The sequence below is a fragment of the Lytechinus variegatus genome, chromosome 2 (genome assembly GCF_018143015.1).
Source record: "Lytechinus variegatus isolate NC3 chromosome 2, Lvar_3.0, whole genome shotgun sequence".
Taxonomy (NCBI): domain Eukaryota; kingdom Metazoa; phylum Echinodermata; class Echinoidea; order Temnopleuroida; family Toxopneustidae; genus Lytechinus; species Lytechinus variegatus.
Window position 1 is genome coordinate 53167452 of NC_054741.1, and position 22652 is coordinate 53190103.

Here is a 22652-nt window from a genome sequence, read left to right on the forward strand (position 1 = left end):
ATTTTAAGAGATTTTGCTCCCTGTCAGGAAATCCTGGTTCTGCTCTTGAACTGTTTTGAAAAAATTTAAATGATGGAATGAAATGCTTATCATCTTTTCCTTTGTCAATCATATGCTTCCTATATTTTCAATTGTTAGTATATTTTGATAGATTTTTAAAAAATAATCCCATGAGGTTTAACCCTAATTCTCCCGGGGGGGGGAGCATTTTCGCGATACATCTGCTGCGCGAAATTTTTTCACCTCGCAGCTCACTGACTTTTTACATTCACGTCTCGCGCAAATTTTGAGACCAAAGTTGTGACGCCCGGGTACGCGGTTACGACATTACGCAACATTATGCAAGTGCATGTCACACCCAAAATTGCTCATAAACGTGATTTCATGTACAAATCCAATGCAAATTGCGTATTTAGCCAAAATTCATAATTATTTCTACTTTTACTGATTAAACTTCATTAATTTTGCCTTGTTTATGATTAGAATTATGTCTGGAACAATTTCCATTGAAAAAACAATAAAAAACAAAAAGTAAAAAAACAAAGAAATACATAAGAAATTCATAAAACAATAAAATATATAAGAAATTTATTTCCAAACCAAAGTTTTTTTTTACGATTGTTAAGAATGCTACAAAGAAAATTTTTACCAAGAATTAGCATTCTAGGAGCTTTATTTAGTGAATTAGAGCAAAATGTATGATTTATGCATAAATTAGCATAATTAATTCATATAAAATAAAATCTCATTATTTTGGAAAATTTTACCATACAGCCTTGTAGATTACATCGCACACTACCAGCGTGCAAATTTTTGCGTCGCTCAAGCGATCGGCGGCCAAGATCTTAAGGGGGGCCATAATGCCCCCCCCCAAAATGACAAGAATCAAAATACCCCGGGAGATTTAGGGTTAAGGTGCTGTATGTCTGTACCAACTGCTTTTAATATTTTCCTTTTTTTTTCCAGAGGATGGAGCCCTATTTGAATGCATGTGACGACAAATAAGCAAATGAACTGGCAGTGGAGAATGGAGATACCATCACCACAGCAAGTAGTGATAAAATGCCATCCATTAACAAGGGAACCGAAACAGGTATCATGGATAAATGCCACTAGATAATGAATTTCCCATATCTAACAGCAATGAGGAAATCTCCCCAACAAATAGAGAAGATGACTATGATGTTGAAGTCAAGTGGGTAAGAACAGGCCTAACAAACACTGTTGCGATAAGCGAACTTTACATCCGAAGGAAACCTGTAAAGATCGGTACCCTTGTACACATGAAATGTAATTCTGTATATTGGAAAGGAAAGGTATTAAAAATCATTTTCCCAAACTCAAGGAAAGCACAAGATAACACCAGGGATGATAAAATGGCATCAGACAAGGGAGGAACCTGTTCAGCTACGACGAGTACTGAATTGCCATTGAATCATGAAGAAACCATCCCATCTACCATAAATGGAATACTCTTGGGTGAAGGAGAAACCACCATACAAACAAGAGATGACTTAGTATTAGAGAATGCTAATTTCACAACTACAAGGGATGCTGAAATACGAGTAGAGGATAGAGAAACCTGTACCACTGCCAGGGATGCAGGAACACTGTTAGTCACAAATGAAACTTGCCAAAATACAAGGGGAAATTCAATAACCTCAGCAGATAGACAAGATGACTATGATGTTGAAGTCAAGTGGTTAAGAACAGGCCTAACAAACACAGTTGCGATCAGCGACCTTTACATCAGAAGGAAACCTGTTAGAATTGGTACCCCTGTACACATAAAATGTAACGCAGAGTGGTGGAAGGGAAAAGTAGTAAAAATCATCAAGAGGGCAATGGAATTCAAAACAGTTCAACAGTAAGAAGTTCAGATCTTCCCAATGATGAAAACCTAGGAAATTGCAAGAAAATTATTAGATTGGTGGACATATGGTGATGTTGGAAAGACAACTACTGTTGATGAAATGAGATCAGAAGATATAGGAACCTGCAGAGCTGCTAGTATTAAACTGCATCTAGAGGAAGTAGGAGCAGGCCTGTTAGTGGGGTTTCAAAACAATAGCTCAAAAAAGCTGAAAATTTACCTTACTATTTACTTCTCGTCTTTTGCTTTTTAGAGGTATCTTGCTTGTCATGTAACCCTACAGGCCTCCGCCGCGAACTATTGACATGCGCCGCAAACCGTCAGTTTGGTTCGCTTATTTTGGACATAATGCATTGAAAATGTTCCATGTTGTAGCAGCCATCTTGGAAAGTCGAAAATAGACTGCGAATGCGCCGTGTCGGCGCAGCAAACATGAATATTCAGGCTTTGCAGAGAGATTAATGAATATGCATGAAGCGATGGGGTGACAGATTGTAAACAAACGCACGTGTTCTTAATGTCATCCTTGCCCCCGGCTGACAGCAAAACATGGACCTCCAGAGAGAGATTGCATCAACTGTGAGAGATTTAAATCTGAAATATGAATTGAAAAACGGACAAGTAATGCTACTAGTCCATGCCCTAAATGGGAGGAACACCCTGGGCATACTCCCTACGGGGTATGGTAAAAGTGATTGTTTCGGTCTTCACCATCTGGTTAAGAAAAAGGTAGGAGGGGCCTCTTTTTTTCTTTTCTTTTTTCTTTCTCATGTGTCAGTAAATACTCAAGGTGGCAATGAAAACAATGATATCCAAATTTGTATTCATTTTGTTTTTACTTGAACAAATCATGTATGCATCTTTCTTGTTGTTGTTGTTGTAGGAGGAGGAGGAGGAGGAGGTGAAGACATTGATGAAATATCTTATGTTATATAACTAATTTCATTATCAATTCAAAAGATGGAACCCGCAAAACCAGGCCCTGGACCAATGACCCTTGTCATGACGCCCCTCCGAAGTCTTATGATGAATCAGGTGGAGAGGTGGAGGAAGGTCGGTGTCCTCGCTGTGGGACTTACCAACAAAAAGATATGACAGACGATGACTTACAAGGTATACTTCAGGCTAATCTTTTGATGGAGCTACACATCCATTTTAAACCGTTATAATGCTCAATTACCAAATCAATTAACCTCATAAACAGGGATAATCCGTTGCCAAATTGTAATCATCATCATTTAATATATAGGATGTACATTATCTGGTGATTTTATAAGATTCCCTACTAGCCTTTACTTTCATGCTTGGGGCCTTGGGGGCTTGGGGTGATATCATTTCCATTCATGAAAGCAATCTTAGCTACTTTGTAGAGAAATCCTTATCAGAATTTTCGACATACATTTTTACAACACTTTGGATGATCCCTGATAATATTTAAGCTTTGATCTATGAAAAAGCAAAAGACAATCAATTTTGTTTATTTCATGGTTTTATACCTGTAACCATGAATCTGCAACATTGGAAGTGATACAACTATGTTTTTTTGTTCAAGGCATTATTTCAGTCGAATCAATCTTGACTAATTGGGTCTTTTACGCGGGGGTCCCGTCATTATTATGTTCTTAACGAATGATTTCTGTTTCATCATGTATTGATGAATTTTTAAATGATGGCAAATAAATAAATTGTATTGAAATTTAAAAAAAAGTCATGCTCGATTTCATGTCTACTGATTTAGGTTTACGAACAGGACAATTCGACCTGATATTTTCTTCACCGGAAGTCATAACATCACCAACATGGTGGCAGTGGCTACAAGAAAATAAAAGACGAATCACCCTCCTTGCACTAGATGAGGTGCATTGTCTGTCAAAGTGGTAAACATTTATTTGTTATTTGAACATAACACACATACACGTATCTACTAGGTGTTGACAAAAACAAATCACACTTTTGATCTTCACTAACTGAAAAGCTATACATATATCAGATTGAAATTTTCTTAGCTATGAAATTTTCATGAAATACTCTTTATCAATTTTTCTTTAAAATGATGATATAATTAAAATCCGGTTTGGGATAAATTAAGTGCACAGAATTTTACACAGTAATCATTTAGAGCATGACAGTGTACCTCTTGCAACCAAGAGACGCAAATGACAAAGGTTATCAGGTTATAGAAAATAACGAGTGTGACACACAACGGTAGTGTGTGATATTGTTGCGTTCTAGATAAGTTACTGCTAAATTTATATTTGATGACTTTGAAGACTTGATAAAAAAGAATATCTAGATAAATATTCACAGGATTATTTCAAGGATAATGAGAGTGTAGGCAGAGGGGGCGCTCGAGGATGGGGGCACAGTGCCCGCACTTTTGAAGTCCTAACAATCAACCCTTCTAAATCTTAACATGCTCTTTTTATTTCTAATAGCGCCCCTTTGCTTTTACATCAGAGCTCCTCATCGCTTAAAATACCCCCATCTTTATTTCAGTAGTGCCCTTTCTGTTCCATTAGTGCCAAATTCTTTTGAAATAGTGCCCCTTTCATCTTCAGTCGTACCTCACTTCTCTTCCAATATAGTACATTCCCTACATATTTCTCTTCAAATAATGTCCCTTTCTCTTTCAAAAGTGCCCCTGTAACCCTTAACACTACCAAAACTGTCCCATTTTTTTCAAGTCTGCCCCCTTTCTCTTCGAATAATGCCCATTTCTCTTTCAATACTGCTATCCTTTCTCTTTCAAGTTCCCCTTATCACTCCCAAAACCGCCCAGCAAGCACCTGAATATTCATGTTTGCTGCGCCGACACCGCGCATGCGCAGTCTATTTTCAACTTTCCAAGATGGCTGCTACAACATGGGAACATTTTGACAGCACTGGATAATCACGTTTTTTTTCTCATATTAATTTTCAAATCAGGATTCTACAGGGTTTGCTGGTTGTCCAGGAAGTTCGTGAGTATTTATGACTAGAAATTTTTATCTTTCAAAGCATTATGTCCAAAATAAGCGAACCAAACTGACGGTTTGCGGTGCATGTCAATAGTTGAGCGTAGGGCTCCGCCGCGAAGCGGCGGAGCACTGTAGGGTTACTTGTCATGGTGCTCTTGAATGTCTGTATGCGCTCTTTTGAAAGTCTCCAGCTTCAGTTTGGTTTTGGAAGAAACAGAGGAATTTTTCTTCAACCCTATGCATTCTTTATGTTCTTTGCATTTCCAATGATTCAAGAATATTAACAAAGTCCAAACTCCAAAGTCAGAAAGTTCAAAACACTAGCTTCGTAAACATCCCAAACACGTGAACTGGTTCATTCACTCGCGAGTCTCGATCGTATGTACGTGTACATAACCAACAACGTGCACACGCAATGATTTCCCTGTGTTGTATGCGGTTTCCGTCCGCTGACAATGCATACAGATTGACGGGCCCATATGCCAATGGCAACGGTGCACGGTGTGATCCGGAGCAGTTTCATAGAGTTACATATACTAAAAATTGGAAACTTCGCAAAGGCAAAATACAAGGCCCGTAACGTGTATATTCACAACACACACATTCTGCTCGCATCCATTTACCTTGTTTTACAGCCGTTTTGGATGAAATAGCGGAATTTTGACTTAAAAAAAAATGGAAATGGAACACAGGAAAAAAGCGGAAATTGAAATCGGTCTTAAAAATGAAAATAGCGGAGATTTCACAGTCCTGTAGGAGCTACCATAAGTAACGAGGATGCTGAATTTGGAGGAGCTTGTACTGCTACTGAAAATGCTGAAATGACATTTCAGGATGAAGGATACACCATAACTATTATGAAGTACCATTAGAGGATGAAGAAACCACCACAACTAATCCAAGTGTCGCACTGCCAGTAGATAAAGGAGGTACCATCCTAACTACCATTGATCCTGCAATCCCATTAGAACATGGAAGAACCAGGACAACTACCCTGGTTGAAGTGGGACTCGATGATCGCAACCATTACAGATGTACTAGGAAGAATGAAATCATATCGTCAAAGAAAGTCCCATCATTTGCCGAATGGGAGTTGGAAAGAAATCGACACAGTTCCAAAATGTTTTCAGGGGAGAAAGAAGTGGCAGTGATTTTCATAAGAATCTTTCCAAGCATTCCATTCAACAAGAGAAATTTGATGAAATATCAAAAGGAAGCTGAAGAAAATGTGTAAAAATTGAAATGGGTTTGAGAGCATTAAAGAATACTGAGTTGGTACTGTGGTTGAACTGGGCCAACATGGAAGCGAGATTGGTGTGACAGTTGGTGAAGTCAAATTGGCAATGTGTGGAAAGAGCGATGGGAAGAAGCTTGGTTGGGAATTCCTGACAAATGTAATAGCCTATGGATTGTATTAATGGGCTTAAGTCCAAAGATTGATAGGTAATGTAAATGTATTTCCAGATGTTAAGAAAAAAAGATGCTGCGTACGATAAATTGGTCAAATCATGTGACAATGACAATGTAACCAAGCAAGTTTTAGTGTTAATCTTTACTAATTTGCTTAATGTAACCAACCATATGCTCAAAGATCATCTAACAGATAAATACAAAGATCTCAATGACAAGATTGTAAGTGTATTTTAAAATATTGTTACAAGCAGCTGACAAGCTTTCAAGTGGAGGCTGCCAGAAAGTGGCTACGTTCATTTGCTACTCATTGAATACACCAGACACCAGGGACAAGATCTGGAAGTTCCTAATTGGACAGGTACAATGCTTTGATAATACAATAATTCTTGGATAGGCATAAGTTTGGAAGGACTGTAAGGAATAACTCATCAAGGTTAATGTCAAATAATTCCCAATTAAAAACCAAGGTTCAGTTCATGCTTTGACAATATTTAATGCAGAGGTTAAGTAGCTAAATTTGAACTGAAATTTGATTCAGGGTATAAAAAATGTGTACATTAATTTAGCCAAATCTGGTTTTGTACAATAGTATGTAACATGTATGATGACCAGGCTTCAAAAAAGTTCAAAGTGAACATTTTCAATTCATATCTGAATTATTTTGTTTTTAATTATTAAAAAGTATTTACTTCTTTTTTTGTGCTGAGTGTATACATGTAGCTTAATATTCAATGTAAATTTAAAGCAAGGATGTAAATACTTTGTTTGGGCTTGGTACAAGATATGAAAGCTCTTAAAACTTTGTAAAGCTATATAATTCAAATAAATTACACAAATTTTTTTTTTAGTTGACAACCTTCTGCTGCAGTCTTGTACAACTATGAGATGCTATAGAAATATGCTGACCTTTTTCTTTGTTGTTCTTTTTTCCAGATGCTTGTGTTGAGTCTTCAACAGAAGACTTCACTGCCCCATCAACATCAGTACTATCAAAGTGTTCCCCGCCAAGAAAGATTCTTTGTTATAAAAGAAAGATGTATCATGGCAATGACTTGTAAGATGAAATGAGAGTGATGTACAAAATGTGTCACTGATTCTATAATGCTCGCCAGTTCTTTTTAGTCTCCCAAGAACCCTCATTTCTTCTCTTGCAATCTCTACACATTTTTTTCTCCTCCTGCTTTCACTTCCTCAGCCTCTTGTCCTCCTCCTTCTTCTCTTTGTCTCTCTCTGTATTTCTTTTTTTGTGTGTCTCCCTGTGTCTATCTCTCTGTCCCTCCTTCTAACCATCTCTCTCTCTCGCTATTTTTCTCTGTTAATTATACTCTCTCTCTCTCTGTCACCGAGGCCATATCACCTTGTCCCCGCTGGGGCTACTGTTGGCTATGAAAGGAGGTAGCGTAGACTGTTCCAGGTTTTCTACCATCTGCCTGGACTCTGTCAGCAGTCTGTGTAGTTTGCTGGTGGGTGACATGCCAAGCTAATAAGACACAAATAGAACAAACACATATCATGAGATAAATAATAGTAGAAATGAATTATTGAGTAAATAACAGGCAAAAGGTAAAAAATCACTATGAACTTTTCTGCAAACGGTAATATTGGAACTGCTTTCAACCAATTTTTTGCGAATGGTTTTAATGTCAGAACACAGAATGTGAGGTATTAAATATCAACAAAAAATAGCAAAATATGTCTCATTTGTATGATTTAGTATAACAAAATAATTCATGGGCATCCCCTACCTAGTGGCACTTTTACACTTTGAAAAAGCTTTGCAAAAGTTTGTGTAAAAGATATACAATTTAAAATAGAGTTGTGTTAGAATGAGCATCTGGTTTGGTTTTTCATCAGTATACAAAGGGGCTGGTGTTGTTCATTTTTGTATCTACAGTATCACATGCTGAAAGATTAATCACTCCACTGACAGACCTGCCAACCTCTGGGAATGAAAAAGTGTATTCTGTGATAAAAAAGTGCATTTTTCCCAAAAAAAGTGTATTTCATAATAAAACGCGTGGCGCACTCCCTCATCGCGGTGCTAAAGCTGCATGCAAGCTAAAATGCGCACTGCTCTTGCAGATGAAAAAAAATCATTTAAACATGTGTATATCTCACCTTGGTTTTAACAAAATGATTGAAAAAAAGAATTTACCTGAAATTACATTGATCTAATTAATAACCATATTTGTGTAAGTATTATGAAATAGAGACATGGAGAGACAATTTTTTTCTTTTTTTTTTACAAGTGGAATGCCTCTGGCCATCTCACCTGCATCACGCGATTCAACATAGCAGCAGTGCTGACTTTGAAAACTACTATAACTCGCACAAGATGTTCAGTGATACTTGGTTACTCTTATTTCCACGTTTTATGAACTAGACCAATACACTTTAAAGAGATAGGATAGTAATTCAACAAATACCCCCAATGTGGCCAAAGTTCATTGACCTCACATGACCTTTGACCTTGATCACGTGACCTGAAACTTGCACAGGATATTCAGTGATACTTGATTACTCTTATGTCCAAGTTTCAAAAGTCAGATCAATAAACTTGCAAAGTTATGATGGTAATTCAACAGATACCCACATTATTGCCAAAGTTCATTGACCTTTGAAATTGGTCATGTGACCTAAATGCGCACAGGATGTTCAGTGATACTTGATTACTTTTATGTCCAAGTTTTATGAACTAGACCAACATACTTTTAAAGTTATGATGGTAATTCAACAAATACCCCCAATTTGGCCAAAGTTCATTGACCCTAAATGACCTTTGACCTTGATCATATGACCTGAAACTTGCACAGGATGTTCAGTGATACTTGATTACTATTTTGTCAAAGTTTCATGAATCAGATCCAAAAACTTTAAAGTTTTGATTGTAATTCAACAGATACCCCCAAATCGGCCAAAGTACATTGACCCTAAATGACCTTTGACCTTGGTCATGTGACGTGAAATTCATGCAGGATGTTTGGTGATACTTGATTAACCTTATGTCCAAGTTTAATGAACTAGGTCCATACATTTTCTAAGTTATGATGACATTTCAAAAACTTAACCTCAGGTTAAGATTTTGATGTTGATTCCCCCAACATGGTGTAAGTTCATTGACCCTAAATGACCTTTGACCTTGGTCATGTGACATGAAACTCTAGTAGGATGGTCAGTAATACTTGATTAAACTTATGGCCAAGTTTCATGAACTATGTCCATATACTGTCTAAGTTATGATGTCATTTCAAAAACTTAACCTTGGCTTAGGTTAAGATTTGATGTTGACGCCGCCGCCGCCATCGGAAAAGCGGCGCCTATAGTCTCACTCTGCTATGCAGGTGAGACAAAAACGTACTGCTGTATTTTGGTTGCAAAAAACGACTAAATACGCCCAAAACGTACTTGTTGGCAGGTCTGTGCTGACTCAGAGGTTGCAGTATATTATTACTACTATTTAATGATTGAAAAAACAAATCCATTGGGGAAAAACTTAACAATCAAAGTACATAAAATCTTCAGATTCTGATATTTTTAATCAACAAGTACTACTAAACCATACTATGTAATGCTCTCCTCACTTAATGGATAGAAAATGATACAGATTGACTTCCTCATGCTTATGCATATAAAAAAAATATATGGTTGACAATCTAGATGGTTGATTCTGACAGTTAGATGGTTGCTTACACATGTTGCCTCAAAGCTTCACGTACCTGTTCAGAGTGAGTTGCTTCGAGTAGCTCTACAGTATCTACACTGCTGTGGTTAAGAGCCACGCCCCCTTCTCCTGCGCTACTCACAAAGGAGCTTTCCCCATTCACAGGGCTGATGGAGGCTGCAGAAAGGCCATTCTTTGTTGGAGTTGTCTTCTTAGAATCAAAGATTGTGTCAGTTTCCCTAGAAATAAGGAACAAACAATAAACAAATATATATTCAAAAAATAACTAAAAAATCTTTATCAAAACAAGTATCTTGTAGAAACAATAGGTGTTTACTCCTCAGAATTAGCCAATCTTATTCACGCTAATTTGCAAATAGAAATCTATGACAAGTGAACTTCTGAACAAATTTTATGTTACAAAGCAATGTTCCATTCTAAACACCAAAGACATAAAGTGCCATTTCACTTCAAATATTATAAGCTCAAATATCATTATGTTGCAGAGCACCATTTTTTTTTCTTTTTTATTCAGATTTATAAAATGATATATAAATTTGATAGATGAGCTATTAAAGACTAATAACCATTTAACTGTTTTATTCAATATGAAGATTTTTATCTTTTATATATGGTTGACTAATTGATTTTTTACTGAGAATTTTGTCTCAAGACTGTGAGTTTGAACTGGGCAGTAACATGCCATATAAGACCCTTGTCCTGCCCTTGTCTTGAGACTTATAGTGAGTTTAAACAGGGCAGTAACATGCCATATAAAACCCTTGTCTCGAGACTTATGGTGAGTTTGAGCTGGATAGTAATATGACAGGTGAACAGATAGTACACGTTTAACTTACAGTGATATCTTTGAAATGGCTTCTTCTGCCCTGTCTCTTTGGCTCTCTATGTTGAGTTGTAACAGACTTAGTTCCCGATGCTGTCTCTCATAGGCCTGCCTGAGTGAGGTCAACTCAGCATCCGTTCTGTCCTGTTTGGAGCGCTGCAGATCCAGAAGCTGATCCTTACGCTTTTCTCTCTCTCCTGCAATGTATAGGTCAAAGTAAAAAAACAATGGTATCAAAGTCATATATGATACCGCTGGTACTCAACAATTATTTCCCTGGCTTTAGCATTGCTGCAAATAAAACGCTTCGGCATTTCAAGCGCTAATTCCTGGATTGAGTGAGGCAATTAAATATCAATGTCTTGCCAAGAGCTGCCAGTCTGTCTCTTATATGTTTTGGTTATTTTCCCTTTCAGATGCTCTTGCAACTGCCATACATTTCATTAAGAATGTCTTCTGTGCTACCACGTCTTTTCTTTCACTCTTAGCCACACAATACCCCTGGACCACATTAATTTTAGGGTGCCAGCTTAGGATGGATTCTACACAAACATGAACTCTCCTTATTCAACTCACAATAACTTTTGATTGCTTTATTCTAATGAAAAAGTGTATGTAGCAATATTCTAGAAAATTTAATAATCCTTCTACTGGTATAATTGTTGTAATGTGAAATACCAGAGATTTTGACACTTCCAACTTAACCTTCTGTATCCAAATTCTTCTTAAGGGTATTTTAAATACCTCTTATATCTAATACTTCATGTAATGAAGGTTAATTTTCTAAGGTAGTTCATTCAAAAGATGTATTCATAAGCTTGCATTACGTACCAAGTCATTTTTTGAAGGTAACACCGAGCAAGGCAATTAAGAATTGAAATGAGGCATTCAATAAAAAATGTGCACCAACAATGAATCAAACTCCTATCGAAATTTACCCTTGGCACTTCTGAATAGACTTCCTGTCTATTCATAGTACCCTGGTTCAAAATTCTGAATAGGCTTCTAGTCTATTCACACTTTGATGCCCTTCTTGCCCATTCTTATGTAAGATTTTGGAGTAACTTTATCATTCGTTTATTTAATGCAAAGCTGTGCAAGCTATTATAATTGAAAGGAGTGAATAGAAAAACTTCTTGTTTTTCTCCACTAATAGGCGAGTCATGAAAAAAAGATAGATCCGATTATGATATAACATACCAGAGAGTTCTAGTTCAGCCTCCATATTTTTTAGTTGTTCCTGGAGTTTGGTGATCTCAATCTTGTGTTCAGTGCTTCTGTTTGCCCTTTCAATCAGATCAGCTACAAAGTCAAAGATTAAAAATAATAAGTTCTGATCAAGAAAAAAGTCATTGAGAAATGTGCATCTGAAATATGGTACGGCGTGATATTAGAGTCACTGAAATGTTCAGCCAAAACAATATCGAGGTTGCGATTTCTGTCACATTATTTCAAACATTAGGGTATCTGAATGGCAATTACTAAAATATTATCATATATATAATCATTAGAAAACTCTAACTTTAACCCTAACTGGACTGCGCATATGATAAAACTTACATTTGAGTTGTTCCACTTCTGAGAAACTCTCATCAAGTTGTGTTTTAAGTTCAACCAGATTCTTTTTCTCCTTCTCCTTTTCTTGTTTAGTTTCCTGCAATTAAGAAAATACAGTGAATATCACAAAGAAACAATTTGTTTTACATAATCCTGTACTTTTATACACTCATGTTTCTGCTTGCAAGATGGATGTCAACATGAAGATTTGAATACTCTTTTGAACCATTTTTTTTTTTAACTGCACAAACAGTAATAAATGTCAGGATACAGGCCTCTGTTTAACATGCTGCTTGCCATGACAGTAAAATAAAAATAAATTTTTGAACAAATAATTAATGCATTAAAATAAAATTCTGAATTTTTCAGTCCATTAACAAGCCCTTTTTATATTACGTCAATCACAGGACATTCAGATGAAAAATGCCCTTTCCTTACTGCCTAAATAAGCATATGGAATAACATAATTTACATGCCCATTCCTGTATCTTTATTGTTTTCTTCTATTGTTTTCATGACTGAAATAATTAACAGCCTGTACTGTAATGTATTTACAAAAACAGTAACCATCAATTGCAATATGTTTTTCCTTAAAAAAACACATCAATTTCTAATTCACCTTATGTACCAAGTCCAGTTTCTTCAGTCTTCCACTCAGTTCAGCAATATGTGCAGAGGCGTCAATAAGATCTTTATTCTGTAGCAAGAATTAATAAAGAACATTCCAGTTATATCATGATCTGTATATATTTACTATTATGCACATTGACGTCACAATTGATCAGGAGATTAATCAGGAGCTTAGGTATCAGCTGATTTTTCACATGATCTGCATTCTAACTCCAGGTTTGATGTGTTATTTTATAAAACTCATCAGTAGAAAATAATCCATGGACCAAAGTTTATTAAATACTACTTCAATTTCCAAATACTTTACTCTGACGTGCTACAAAGTATGACAAATATGGATTTGAGTTTGAAGTAATGGTAGAGTGGTTTGGAAAAATATTTGGCATGTTTTTGGTGTTTTAAAAGTACACTTGCTCCAACAAAAGTGCTGATGGTTTGAAAATAAGCACATGAATCCATATTTTTTAAGGTTTACAATGCTTAAGTACACTTTCCTCTACAAGCCTGTAAAGTTGGGTGAAAATGACATGGATTTTGAGTAAAGTGCAGCATTTATTGTACTTCTCGGGTTTGTTATAAAGAAAAAAAAAAAAAAAAATCAATTTTTTTGAGATTGTGTTTTTGTCATCTTTCAACCATTTGAAAGAAATGAAGGTGCTACTAGCCTTAAAAGGGCAAACAAATAGCAATATGAATGGATTCTATACTATAAAATTTTATTAAATTTTTACATGGTAACTTTAATAGAGGTTTAACATCAACGTAATGATCTCATGGGGTCTAAAAATGACAAATTCTTTTGAACGCGCAATTCTTGAGAACTTCAAATTGGGTGAACTTCTAAGCCCAATAGCAAATAATCAAGCAAATGAACCCATGTTATTTTTCACATATTTGAAATATTCAGGTGCTAAAGTAACTTTGTGCAAAATTTGGTGAAAATGACATGGATTCATTTTGTGGAATATCCTTAAAAGGGTCTAATTACTTTTTTGAAAGTTGACAAATTAGCTTCTGATGGAATGAGAGGTACGTATAAATCTCCATCATACTTAATAAATAAAACAACAAACGGCCAAGGTTTGCTATACACCATGCCTACGAGGCACTCGGCTGGCAGACAAGGGGGATGACCCAATGCAGCAGCATGCAATAATAGACCATGCTTATCGCTGGAATGGTATACCATTAACAACCTGCAAACACTTCTGTACCATTTTTTTTTTTTTACATATTAGAAGTGGTTTGATACTTCAAAGATTTCTGCCAGGGACCTAAATTTTGTAATTCTAACCTGTAGCTGCAAATTTGTCAATACCTGTAAACATCAGATTTTAGATTGGACCTTTCATACATTTGTTTTATGTACAACTCCTTCATTTTATCTGACAATATATTAAAATTGAAAATCATTTATCTTCAGTTAAATACCAAAACTAAAAAAGAAGCAAGACTTACCTTTAACCTGACAACAGCAGTCAGCTCTTGTTCCCTTGCTTCAAAATGGTTCACTTTCTCCGATAGGACATGTACTGCAGTCTTTAGTTTGGCATTGTCCTCCTGATACATACACAGAAATAATAAGAAAACAATGTAGTGTATATGTCTATGTAGGATCTCTGGTAAACTGCCACTTGGTCTACACCCACATCCCATGGACCTATCAACCAAGGATAATCTATTGTTACTGGGGCCCGTTGCATAAAACTTTTTACCTGAGAAAACTCAGGTTGTTTTTACCGGAGTTTTTTCCGTGTTAAAGTCAATGGCAGAAGTCAGACTAACCTTAGTTTTCAGTGTTTACCAGGTTTCACGGGCCTAATCACTAGTAGCAGGCCATAGATATTCATTCGATCCAACCCATTGCTATTTTTTTATTTTGATATGGCTGATTGACAAAGTGTATGTATATGATTGTCCATCTAACACTGATTCTATTTTTGGTAATTACTGAACTTCCTTTTCCCAAATTGGGAAGAAATATCACCAATTTTGGACTATATTTTGACTGGCGGAAGGATTAGGGCTATTTTGCTGTTTGAGGTGATGAATCTGCTCCCCCCGACGATGTCTTCAAACACGCCAATTTATTTTTAAAATGAGCCGGTCGAGGGACCCTTTTCTGGTCAGATATGGATTGCCAGATATAAATCCTATCCACTGGTAGTAAACATTCGACCCCCGAATTTCATCCTTATTTTCTATGAATTTTTTAAAGTGCCAATTTAACACATGAGTCTATGGGGAATGAATTAGGCCTGTGAGACCTGTAGGTTTCACAGGCCTAATCACTAGTAGCAGGCCATAGATATTCATTCGAGCCAACCCATTGCTATTTTTTTATTTTGATATGGCTGATTGACAAAGTGTATGCATATGATTGTCCATCTAACACTGATTCTATTTTTGGTAATTACTGAACTTCCTTTTCCCAAATTGGGAAGAAATATCACAAATTTTGGACTATATTTTGACTGGCGGAAGGATTAGGGCTATTTTGCTGTTTGAGGTGATGAATCTGCTCCCCCCAACAATGTCTTCAAACACGCCAATTTATTTTTAAAATGAGCCGGTCGAGGGAACCTTTTCTGGTCAGATATGGATTGCCAGATATAAATCCTATCCACTGGTAGTAAACATTCGACCCCCGCATTTCATCCTTATTTTTTATGAATTTTTTAAAGTGCCAATTTAACACATGAGTCTATGGGGAATGAATTAGGCCTGTGAGACCACCAGAGTTTTCTCAGGTAAAAAGTTTTATGCAACAGGCCCCTGGGGGTGCTGTGGCAATGCTCAGCACCCCCAGTAACAATAGAATAATCCTCCGTGGATAGGTCCATGCCACATCACCTCCTTACCATTTGGTCTCATCTCACTAGTTTGTTTACAACCAGTTTGTCAACTGCTCACTGGCCCGAATTCACAAGGGTGGTTTTGAAAACCCACGGTTGAGTCCATGGTTTATGTAGATTTCCTGCATGAATTATGCTTATTTTACTGCATATAATTAAAAAATGTCCAATGCTGATGCACGCTTTTGTCACAGTGCGCCAAATGGACGCCTATTGCCGTGGTTATCTACACTATTTTATTCATGAGTCACCTGTTTTGAATACCGGTAATGGGTCCACTCTTCAAACAGTAAACTAATGAATGAAATATAGCATATCTAATCATGGTAAAAGGCGTCAATTAGGTGCACTGTGACAAAAGCGCGCATCAGCATTGGAATTTTTTATACACGAGCCCGATGTGCGTTATCTTAAGCGTAATTTATACAGGAAATCTGTCTAAGCCATGGATTCAACGCTGGTTTTCAAAACCACCTTTGTGAATTCGGGCCATTTGGTCTAACTGCAATCTTCCATCGAGACCACACCCACATCATCTAATATCCACTTGGTTCTAACACCACTCTGTCTATATAATTAGATGAACTGATGGTGAACCACCGTTTCTGGTGATGAGCTATCATGGCACCTCCCCCAGTCCTCAATACCTCAGAAATAACCCAGCCTTCTAGGGTTCACCCGTTGACTGTGGTACTAAATCCCACCTGTATACAATTCACATATGATTTATAAATGGACGACCCAGTTTCTGTAGGCAATGGGTTAAGAAATGATGATCACCTCTGCATCTTTGGCCCGTTGCTTGATAGCAGTAGCAGTATCCGAGAGCTGCCTGAGTTGTTCCTGCATGGTCTCCAGAGCACAAGCTTTAGATTGGTCTTGAGATCCTAGGACTTTCAACCTTGTCTTCAAGCTCTTGATATACTCGCGCCGATTCTTCAGCTCACCTGTTTGTAAATTAAGTTAGACGGTGATGGAAAGAAAAGGGAATCTATGACGTTATTTAAATACGAATGAAGCTTTATAGTAAACAGTAAGAGCTGACTCGAGTCTGGAATGAAATATAATAAACTTTGATATCATACTGAGACATGGAACATCGTACTGTGTGAAGTTCTAAATTATCATATAAACAGTTATTTTAAAATCTGTGACTATGCTACAACCCTTATTAGCATAAAATGGAATTGAATATCTAGTTCTTATGACATCATAGCAATCATATAATTGGCTACGATTATTAAACTAATTTGGCTTTTACTCCAAAATAAATTATTGCAATCACCCACAATTGTTATATTCTTACAGCTAACCTCAAATAAAAAGAAAAAGAGCAAAATGCAAATTTTTCCCAAATTGGATCATGGACAAGTCCTAAGCAGTAAGGTGATGCAGAAATCAAGAAATGAGAGCAAGTTAAAAACAAAGGATGGACATGACCTCATATCATTTGACCCCTAGATGACGTTTGACCCCATTATCCTAATGGACACACACATGTGGAATTGCCCAAGGATCATATGGATCAAGTGTGAATATAACTGATGCAGAAACATTAAAATAAGAGCAAGTTGAACATTTGAATTTTTAGTAACAGACTGAGAGACCGAAAAACTAACAGACTTAACGGTGAAAGCGATCACTAAGTCTACACAAGAAGAGTTGACTTTGTAAAATCCTCCCAAAATAGGTGGCTGCCGAAACATGAAGGCCTGTATTCAACAAACAGGTTTCAATCGTACCTTGGTACAAAACCATGGCTTATGCACATTTAACTTATTATCACACTTCAAATAAGTGCCCTTTGCTGAAAGCACACATTTATAATTAGACTTTTTGTAGTGTGAGCGATGAAACAAGCATAATTATGTACACAAATCGGCATAAGCCATGGTTATGTGCCATGGTACGATTAAAACCTCTTTTGAAAATACAGGCCCCAAAATTTGGAAGAAGATAATTACCTTCATATCTGGCACACTTAGTCTCCAGTCCCAGAAGTTTTTGTCTGTCCTGCTCCCAAGCCAGGAGCTGTCTCTGATGAGAAGCCACCATCTCATTGAGCTCCCTGTCCCTATCCTGGAGCTCATGGATCAGTAGCTGGAGTTCCTGACGCTGCTTCTGAATGGTCGTGTTCTCTAGGTCTGATGTATAACTTTTCTGAAAATGGAAACAAAAACATTAACACCAAAGTACCTCATCAAAAGTCAGAGCTACATCTTTCAAACAAGTGGCTATTCATTACTGATCCTCACAATCCGTCAGACAAAAAATGGGGAATGTGAGAAAGATGATATGAAGACGCCTGTAGGCCTATAGTGGAATTCCTGCTATAAAATGTGGCATTGATTTTGACTAGTTACAAAAACATAAATTCATTTATTTATCAATGCATGAAAACATCTTTCAACAGGATAAAACATCAACCATCTCATTATCGCTGGCTGTTTTTCATAGAAAATAAAGAACACATCTTCCGCTAGAATAAGAACATCTTACAATGTTTATCAAAGCAGCGCCTACATATTCTTGCTCTGCAGGCGAGACAGGCTAGTCAAATGTTAGTAATTTCAATTTAAGACTGAGATGTAGTATAGTTTCCGTGTCCATGCACAAAAGACCTACTGCAGAAATGATAAAGTAAACAAGAGGAATCTTACCTTTGGTGATAGGGAGCTTTGCAGGAATGCTCCAGGGGAAGACTGCATTCTCTGGGGGCTGAACAAAGAACTTGGACTGCTGCGCTTCTTCACTGCCAACCCATTCCTATCGGCACTGCCATAGCCTGCCCCACCAGGTGAACTCTTGTTCGGGGTAGCAGGGCGCAAAGGGGAGGGTTCTGCACTGTGCTGAGGGAGCAGGGTGGGGTAGGATAGTGACTTTGGTGTACTGTGGAATGGCTCAGAATTAAAGTTGTCTGTTAGAATTTGAAAACAATTTGAAAAAAAAATTAATAGTGGCTGGGCTTGACTCTGTGTTAGAAGACATGTTGTAGAGATTACATTTACCAATACTTGTATTAAATTTCTAGTCCCACAAGAAGACATTCACATTAAGTGCAACATCAAATGAAAATAAAGAAGAGAGTATTCTTCCTTTTCTTGATAACTCCAACTAAATCAATATAATTTCAATGAAGTATAGTAAATAGATTGCCATTTCATCCATGTAAAAATGTGAAATATGAATTTCATCATTGTTTGGGGAAAGTCCCTCCCATTTGTTTACCCCTATTTGATAGCATGTAAACATTTTTCAAGATGAAAATAAAGACTTGGGCCTAATAATAAATTTTTAATTGATTTGTACTGCTTACACATTTCTTAGAGGTATATGCTTGTCAGTATAGCAACAAGGAGACTGACTTTTTTCATGAATTCCTCACCCTTGATCCTTCATAAATTGACTTGGTTTTGAACTAGATTGCTAGATTATAAGATGATTACTCTGCCAACTGAACTCATGTGTCTCTCCTTTTTATCAATGAATAACTCTCCCAAGGAATTTCAACTAAATTGAATTAATACCTGTCCATTTTCGTTCCGACTGTTTTGGATCCTTCGTAGGGAAAGACAAAGGTTCTCCATGGCTGGTACTCACTGAAGACAGGTTTGGGGCAATGGAAGCCCTACTGGATTCGCACATTTTAACTTAGGAGCTGAAAAGACAAAGGATAACCATAATTGATAACAAAATATTAAAAGAAAATATAAATGACACAGTATACTAACCTCACACAAGAGATAAGCTGAATGGGGGGAGGGAACACTAAAGGACTTTTATACATTGTAATGCTTTGATATATACCCCCCCTTCTGACCACTATTTCTCTTCTCTACATACTCACTTCCACTCAGAAGCCATTCAGCCCCGCTCTGAAGGCCCCCCTTACGAATCACATCCATTTGGGTGAAAAAAAAGGGAGCGTGTGGAGGCAGCGGTCAAGCACTCAAAATTAAATTCCCTCCCACATCATCTCTACCCCTCCTTATCTCCTTTCATTTGATTTGTGATTGGTTTAGAGTTTCTAAATGAAATACACATTTGCACCATTTCGTCCATTAATTCATTAGGAGATTGCATGGCATTATTTTTTCATAATTTATAAGGCCTATCATGAATGTGATGAATGACTCTGCATCTGGATTGATCTCATATCGAGAGTGACATTAACAACATCACAATTTCTCAATGACATTTTCCTCTTGAGGAAAATGTCTTTGATAAATTGTGATATTTTTAATCTATGGACTGAAATCCAAGAAGTAGTGCCAGGGGAAGCCAGAAAATGGCCTAACAACATCAGGAAATTCTTCTGGGCAAAGAATGTGAAGCACCGGGAAAGATGTCTTATCGGCTTTTGTCTTGGTAAATGGATTGAACCCAACCATATTCACGGACTGGGCACTTCTCTTGAGACTCTTGAGACAAGAGCTGTATCACAACATTCTGAAGCATTGTCAAAACTATTTGAACAGGGCAAAAGTTATAAACTTTTTGCATGGAATGTTTAGACCCACTGTTGCAAGTAACTGGAAGAGAAGTCAAAAAACTAAATGTAGAGATGGAGGAAGGACAGTGGTAAAATTAGACAAGGAGCAAGTTTATTCTGGGTGATGAGAATCATACATGTGCCTCTTATAAACTTAAAATTCCCTTCCAATTTTCAACAATTCTTCTTTGTTGAAAACCTCTGCTTACACCGGCACAAACCATGTCAAAGAAAAAAACAATATACTTCTAGGAACCCAATGACAGAGGCATTTTTGAGTTGGAGAAATCCTTTTAACTTTATACTTCTTCTTGCTCAAGACGACAAATTTGATCAATGGTTGAAAACCCAAAATGTCATTGCAAAGAGAATCATCTCTGAGCTCTGCACTCAGCCATGCCAAGGCGATTGAATATAAACATAGAAAGGGAAGCAAGATATGGAGATGCCGAGGATCCATGTCCTGGAAGCATGAGAAAACTTATACTATTCACAAACATTCAATCTTTAAAACATCTCCATATTCACCAGAGTGTGGATTTTGCAACCTTCTTTCCATTGCAGTGCAGTGGCATCTGGTCTTGATTGCAAAAAGACATCCATTGATTGGGTGAACTTTCGAAGAGACATCACTAGGAAGTACATAAATGACTTCTTATAGTGATGGCAAAGAGATGAGGAGTGGAGAGGGAGAATAAGTCTATCTGGGTGCCGATGTAAGTACATGTATGACCATGGAGATCTCAGAGTGATCAAAGTCTGGATCCTTGGAATTGTGGAAAAATGAAGTTATTGGCTGATTCTCTATACAGTGGATTTATTGGGTTGAGGAGACCCTTCTTCCGATCATTGAGTGACATGTGGAAAAGGGATCTACTATTCTCCTCAGATGACTGGCAACTTTACTCACAGCTGAATGAGAGAAGTACAAACATTTTTGTTTTGAGCACAAACATGGTTTTGTGCGATAGTATCAGGATGTGTCCACCTGTGGCATCACAAAGGTGCATACCAATACCACTGAGAATGATTAGAAACTAGCTAAAGACTATAGTGATTTGTGATTGGTTTAGAGTTTCTAAATGGAATATGCATTTGCGCCATATGGTCCAATAATTCATTTAATAGGAGGATGCATGCCGTTATTTTTCATAATTACACAAGGCCTATCATGAATGTGGTGAATGATTCTGTATCTGGACTGGTCTGGTATCAAGAGCAATGAAAGGTATATTACAAGAGAAAAAATGTCATTGAGAAATCGTGATATCTTTAATCTTTGGACTGAAATCCAAGGAGTAGTTGGGAATGCCAGAAAATAGCCATGCAAGAAAAGGAAATTCTTTTTGGCACAGAATGTAAAGCACTGGCACAAAATGTAAAGCACTGGCAAAGATGTCTTTATAGAGGCTTCCGTCTTCATAAATGGATTGACCCCAACTATTTTCACACGGACTGGGAGCTTTTCGCAGTACTCTGTCATGGCAGATCTACATGCACATGACAACATTCTGAAGCATTGTCAAAACAATTTGAACATGGGAAAAGTTGTAAACTTTTTGCATGGAAGGTTTTGACCCATGGTTGCAAGTAACTGGAAGAGGAGCCAAAACAAAACTAAATGTAGAGATGGAGGAAGGACAGTGGTAAAATTAGACAAGGAGCAAGTTTATTCTGGGTGATGAGACTCATTCATGTGCCTCTTATAAACTTATAATTCCCTTCCATACTTCAACAATTCTTCTTTGTTGAAAACCTCTGCTCAACTTACACCAGCACCAACCATGTCAAAGAAAAAACAATATACTTCTAGGAACCCAATGAGAGAGACGTTTTTGAGTTGGAGAAATCCTTTTTTAACTTTATACTTCTTCTTGCTCAAGACGACAAATTTGATCAATGGTTGAAAACCTACAATGTCATTGCAAAGAGAATCATCTCTGAGCTCTGCACTCAGCCATGCCAAGGCGATTGAATATAAAAATAGAAAGGGAAGCAAGATATGGAGATGCCGAGGATCCATGTCCTGGAAGCATGAGAAAACTCATACTATTCACAAACATTCAATCTTTGATATATCTTTGATACATCTCCATATTCACTAGAGTGTGGATTTTGCAACCTTCTTTCCATTGCAGTGCAGTGGTATCTGGTCTTGATTGCAAAAAGACATCCATTGATTGGGTGAACTTTCGAAGAGACATCACTAGAAGTACACAAATGACTTCTTATAGTGATGGCAAAGAGATGAGGAGTGGAGAGGGAGAATAAGTCTATCTGGGTGCCGATGTAAGTACATGTATGACCATGGAGATCTCAGAGTGATCAAAGTCTGGATCCTTGGAATTGTGGAAAAATAAAGTTATTGGC

General features: G+C 37.1%; 1 protein-coding gene across 4 annotated transcripts in view; it reads right to left on the reverse strand.

Annotated features, from left to right (window-relative positions):
- LOC121408353 (coiled-coil domain-containing protein 62-like) overlaps positions 1-22652 on the reverse strand; it is a 45197-nt gene that overhangs the window by 12494 nt on the left and 10051 nt on the right. For 3 of the 4 annotated variants that reach the window (XM_041599795.1, XM_041599796.1, XM_041599797.1), the window contains exons 2-12: positions 19318-19448; positions 18451-18707; positions 17755-17950; positions 16571-16737; positions 14394-14495; positions 12925-13002; positions 12309-12402; positions 11949-12050; positions 10762-10945; positions 9960-10143; positions 7601-7723 (exon numbers count right to left, since the gene is read on the reverse strand). In XM_041599795.1, coding sequence (XP_041455729.1) covers positions 7601-7723; positions 9960-10143; positions 10762-10945; positions 11949-12050; positions 12309-12402; positions 12925-13002; positions 14394-14495; positions 16571-16737; positions 17755-17950; positions 18451-18707; positions 19318-19435 — 1605 coding nt within the window. In that variant the 5' untranslated portion in view covers positions 19436-19448. Of the gene's footprint in view, positions 1-4712; positions 7724-9959; positions 10144-10761; positions 10946-11948; positions 12051-12308; positions 12403-12924; positions 13003-14393; positions 14496-16570; positions 16738-17754; positions 17951-18450; positions 18708-19317; positions 19449-22652 lie in introns of those variants that run through there. The other variant, XM_041599798.1, reaches the window with a different exon arrangement.